The 5574-nt window shown below is 40.4% G+C and overlaps 1 protein-coding gene across 1 annotated transcript in view; it reads left to right on the top strand.

Moving 5' to 3' along the window:
- Positions 1-996: 996 nt before the first annotated feature.
- Positions 997-5574, top strand: part of MTMR9 (myotubularin related protein 9) — a 94133-nt gene continuing 89555 nt past the window's right edge. The window contains exons 1-2 of the mRNA XM_007938711.2: positions 997-1178; positions 4775-4883. Coding sequence (XP_007936902.1) covers positions 997-1178; positions 4775-4883 — 291 coding nt within the window. The remainder of the gene's footprint in view (positions 1179-4774; positions 4884-5574) is intronic.

Genomic DNA, 5574 nt, shown 5'->3' with positions numbered 1-5574 from the left:
AAAAAAACAAACCCACCAAACTTACTGCCATCGAATCGATTCCGACTCATAGCGACCCCTTTGGGCTTCTGAGGCGGTAAATTTTTACGGAAGTAGATTGCCCAATCACAATCACTCTGTGATTGCCAGAGTCACAGGTGGTAAAGAGTTCTCTGGGAATCTGCGGCGTTCGACCCTGTGTTACCTCCGCTACACCTGGTGGCTTTTCTGCAGTCACAATCACCGATTCGATCCCATACTTGTCATCTCTTCATGGTGAACGAATGAGAATTCCACAGTTTAGGCAGCCTGACGCTCTGAACAGTACTTAGGAGGGGGACTGCTCAAGTGAAAGGAAGCAGGGCAAGACCTCTGACCGTCGTCTCATCTTTTCAGGCCTCGGAATATTTGGGAGAAGGCTAAAGGGCGTGAAGGCAAAGAAAAATTTTTTCGTGGTAGGAACACAAATTTTCGGTTCTGACTGTGTTTCCGGAGGCATTTTCATCGGACCTAGCCGGGGATCGACTTCCGGCTCTGACTTCCCTTTCTTCACAGTTTCGGGACCCTCTGCTTCCGCCCAGAATTGCTCTAGGCTCGTGTTCCGAGCAGGTACTTCCGCCAGGAGTCTCTTGAGGCTTGAGCTTGGAAGGTGCTCCTTAGAAGGTCTCCTCCACGTCCCCATAGTTCGTCCACCCGGAGTGGGTTCGCTACGTGGCGGTGGCGGCGGCGGCTGGGCCTGTCGCAGAACCTTTTCTCTGGCCAAGTCCTGGGCCTGGAGTGACAGGAAGGAGAGGGAGTGACACTAGGGCCTGGCCTAGCCTACTCCGATCTTTCAGTGGGTGGTGACGGTGGCCACAGGCCTTGTCGCACCCACCCTGCCTGGGGCGGGGCCCGGACTCCCCGCCCCGGTCCCCGCCCCTTCGGCCTGCCCGGAGCCTGGTCATTCTCCTCAACCCTGCGGCGGTGTGATTGCCTGGCATCTCTATAAACTCACCTGGTTTCTGCGGCTGGGGGAACATGGAGTTTGCAGAGCTGATTAAGACTCCGCGTGTGGACAATGTGGTGCTGCACCGGCCTTTCTATCCGGCCGTCGAGGGGACTCTGTGTCTGACGGGCCATCACCTTATCCTGTCCTCCCGACAGGACAACACAGAGGAGCTATGGCTCCTCCATTCAAACATCGACGCCATCGATAAGCGGTGAGTGCCGGTCCCATCTCTTATTCTGCAGGGACCCAGGGGTCCTTAGGTGGACGGCTAGGGGAACACTTGCCCGCGTTTTCCTTGCGTCCCAGCGCCCCACCAGCTGGCAAAATGTGCCCTCTTTGGCCTAAGATTCAGGATTTGAGTTTTAGAAAGAAGGAAAACATTAAAATTGGATACTTATATTAAATCAGAATGGAATTCTCAGGGTTAGTCTGTGGTTGTTATCCCGGTTATCACATTTGGTGATGGATTTTAAGCGTTAACGTTTGTCATTTCCTTTCCTTGCCCCATCATATCTCTTAAATCCTTGTTGCTAATCACAGTTCATGAATTTGTGATTGTGATTTAGGTAAAGAGGAAAACTAAGAGAACTGAATATGTAGTTAACCAGAAGGCTGGCGGTTCAAACCCACCAGCCACTCACTGGAAGGAAGATTGGGCTATCTACTTCCTTAGAGATACCGCCTGGGAAACCCAAGGAGGGGTCGCTATGAGTGGGGACCGACTGGACTGCAGTGAGTTGAGTTTAGAGTGTCTAAATTCCACAAACCCCCACCCCCAAATATATTTAGCTTATCATATTTCTTCATTTTCCTTACCTTCTGGGTCATCAATTTAATACTTTTCGTTAAGGGAAATTATAATGTCTTCTATTCAACTTTATTCAGTTTTGCTTTTGGAAAGAACAGGATTGGTTCTTAAGCAGAGATATGGACTAATTAACCTCTTTATTTTTGCACTCCAGAGTCATCTTTCTGAGGCAGTGTCTCAAAGTCATAATATCACCTCAAAGTTACAATTCGATCCTCAGACAAAATCCTGTATCTCCAGTGGCCTTGTGTCCTCTAGCCAGGAGAAAGTAAATTGTAAATTGATTTTCTAATTTACACTATAAGTGAATGGCAATAAACCAAAAAACAAACTTACTACCATTGAGTCACTTCTAACTCACAGCAACCTCTACTGGGTTTCCCAGGCAGTAAATCTTTTTGGAAGTAGATTGCCCCATCTTCCTTCTGCAGAGTGGCTGGTGGGTTTGAACCATCAACCTTCTGGATAGCAGTCAAATGCCTTATGCACTGTGCCACCAGAGCTCCTTATGTGAATGGCAGTAGCTTTTTCTATTCTCTGTCAGGAAAGTTTGGATATTGAGAGGATTCCTAGAGAGGTTGTGTCAGAAAATAATTTCTAATGGTAGAATTTCAAGTAGTATGCATAATAGTGGATTTCTTTCTTTTATTTGACCAGAAGGCTCCTACTAGCCTCCGCAGGTCACATTTACCTGTGTAAAAGTTATCAGTGGTCTCTTTTTGCCTGCAGAATAAAGTCTAAACCCCTTACTCTATTATTTAAGACATTCCATATTCCAGTCTTGCCCTCCTTTCCCCACTTATTTCTTGCCATTCTTTCCCATGGACCCTTTCTACTAGCCACTCCTCACTATTGTTGCTCATATATGTCCAACATTTTCTCATTGCCTTACTGACACTCTTCCTTCTTTCTGCAGTGTTTTCTTCCTCCGGTTTGTTATTTATTGAATGTCTTTATATTCCAGACAGTTTGAGAAGCACTAAGCCAAAAAAACAAAAACAAACTCACTGCTGTCAAGTCAGATTGACTCATGTGACCCCTCCTTTGGTTCCTGAGGCGGTATCACTATGAAAGTGGATTACCCAATCTTCCTTCCGAGGAGTGGCTGGTGTTTGAACCTCCAGCCTTCTGGTTAGCAGTCAAACACCTTAGGCACTAGAGACACCAAAATGAATAAAATACAGTTCTGTTCTTTTGGGAGTTCATTGACTAGCACCCAATTTTACCCAGCTTAATAGTTTAACCAGTTCTACTGCCACCATCTTTATAGATGCTTCCATTAATTCCACATCTGAAAGTAATTCCTTTGACTTTAAAATGCTATAGCTCTTTAATTTTACCTCTTTTATCACTGTATATTCAAATTTGTATTTTAATTTTTACATATATGTAAGATACTTGAAGCCAGGACTCACATCTGATTAATTTTTATCTCCTTTAAGACTTCTAACTATGCCTTAAGCAGAGTGGGCATATAGGAAGTAAAAGAAGGAATGATCAAAGAATAGTCACTAAGCTATAGAATACAAATTAGCAGTCTCTCTGTGACCTGCAACTCTCTTTTCTTTTTTTATGTACCTCATTTCATGGTTCCCTTTTACTCATACATTTTACCATATTTATCTAGCATTCACTGGTAGGTCATAAAGAAGTATCTAAGACATGGACCTTTGAATCTGTATGGGAGAAATGACAAACTGTATACACATAGATCTTTTTCCTGGAAGCAGCAAGTTATAATGGAAGGAACATGAGCTATGTGGTCAGGCCAGAATTTGTTTGAGGCTTGCTTTCAAGCAGTATTTACTACCATGTCTATTCTATGTGCTGAATACTGTCTAGACTTTGTGGATGCAATGGTTATTAAGATAGACAGGAAGTTTACACACTGTTAGGGGAGATAAATAATCAGTAAGACATATAAATAGACACATGTTGTTGTTCTTGTTAGGTTCTGTCAGTTGATTCCGATTCATAGTGACAACAAAAGAAAACACTGCCAGGTCCACACTATCTTAACAATCAGTGCTATGCTTGAGTCTGTAGTTGCAGCCACTGTGTCAGTCCATCTCATTGAGGGTTTCGCTTTTTTGCTGACTCTCTACTTTACCAAGCATGGTGTCTGATAACATGACCAGTTTTACTCCTCTAGTCATTCACTGTCCTTTGTAGTACTAAATGAAGCCAACCAGACTACCAAAAAATAAGACTCACTTTACAAAATAAATTGATATGCCAAAAATAAATTATGAAGAAGTTTGCAGAAAGATAACCTTGTATGTGTTGCCATTTTTTATATTCTGTGTTTTCAAGTGATAATTCCTTATTGAGTCTTTCATTTCAGCTTAAGGAGAGGAGTGATTTTTTTTTAAAAAACAGCTCTTTTGAGATACAGTTGACATAACAAACTATACATCTTCAAAGTGTACAACTTCGTATATTTTGATATATGTGAAACCACCATAATCAGGATAATGAACTTATTTATAATATCCAAAAGAAAAACCCATAAGGAAAATTTTCCAGCTTTTGATCAATCTAAGAATTCTTAATTTAGCTAATACTCAAAAAGTATTTGGAGGAGAATTGGGAGCAACCAATGGCAATGCAGAAAAGGAAAATAGGAGCCATCAGCAAGTAAAAATAAAACAACAAAAATCCCAACTAAAGTATATTTAAATTTGTATGAAACGTATAAAATTAGTGATTAAATATGGCATTTACCCTGAAGTTTTCCTTGATTCAATATAGATATTGCAAGTTAATTGTTTTTTAAAATTGAAAAGGAGATGACGGTATTTCAGATAAATTACTGCACAGTTGGAAACAAGTAAAATATTTCAGCCTCACATTTTAATAATGCAAGATTTACTTTAAATTAGGTTAATTGGAGAGAAGAAAGTTAAATATAGTTGGGATGAACTATGTTCTCTTTTCAAAAAAATAATCATATATTAAAGGCCATAATGTTTTTAAGCGTGATTTGTAATTTCTTGCAGATTTGTTGGATCACTGGGTACCATCATCATAAAATGTAAAGATTTTCGAATTATTCAGTTGGATATTCCTGGAATGGAGGAATGTTTGAATATAGCCAGTTCCATTGAGGTAAGTATTTTAGAGACAGAATCTAATGAAAATAAATTAAAAAAAAAAAACAGGAATCTTATATCTGACTCAGTGCAGCTCTTGAAGTTCTTTATTAGATATTTGGCCATATTCAGTGACTCACATAGTGAGGACAGATAGGAAATGTTTCACCCTGATTCACTGTTGTAGGAATATAGTGGGACTTTACTGACTTACAGAACTTTATAGTGTTCTTCATTTTATATGAGTAGCCAAACTTTGCTATGTATGAGGAAATCCCCATTTTAGTCAAATCGTAAGTGGTTCGTTTGCTTTTCTTTTGAGTCTAGTAAGTGCTTATTTGGAGAAACCATTAGAGGAAGTAAAAAGGTTCTTGGGATAAATTTTAGTTTTGTTTGATGTTTCATGTTCACTACAAATTTTGCTATTTTCTGTGTACCAGGGGCAGATTGTGAACTTTTTTACTGTCCCATTCAGTTTTCTCAAATAAGATCCTATGTGGGATTTTAAACCAATAAAACTGAGACAGAATTTCCTTTTTTCAGGTTACAGTGGATAGATATTGGAGGGACTAAGAGACCCCATCTGCCCTCAAGGGGCTTCCTCAGAGACATGAAAAACTGCTAATGAGAGTTAATCAAGTACAGTGTTTCCTTCTTTACCTACTCAACAACTAGAAATAAGATTTTTTTTTTTTATACCAATATGC

Source organism: Orycteropus afer, unplaced genomic scaffold (genome assembly GCF_000298275.1).
Source record: "Orycteropus afer afer isolate SDZICR_OR568_19922 unplaced genomic scaffold, OryAfe1.0 scaffold00053, whole genome shotgun sequence".
In the NCBI taxonomy this organism is placed as follows: Eukaryota; Metazoa; Chordata; class Mammalia; order Tubulidentata; family Orycteropodidae; genus Orycteropus; species Orycteropus afer.
The sequence above is the reverse complement of the archived record's forward strand: the minus strand, read 5'-3'. Positions and strand labels throughout refer to the sequence as shown.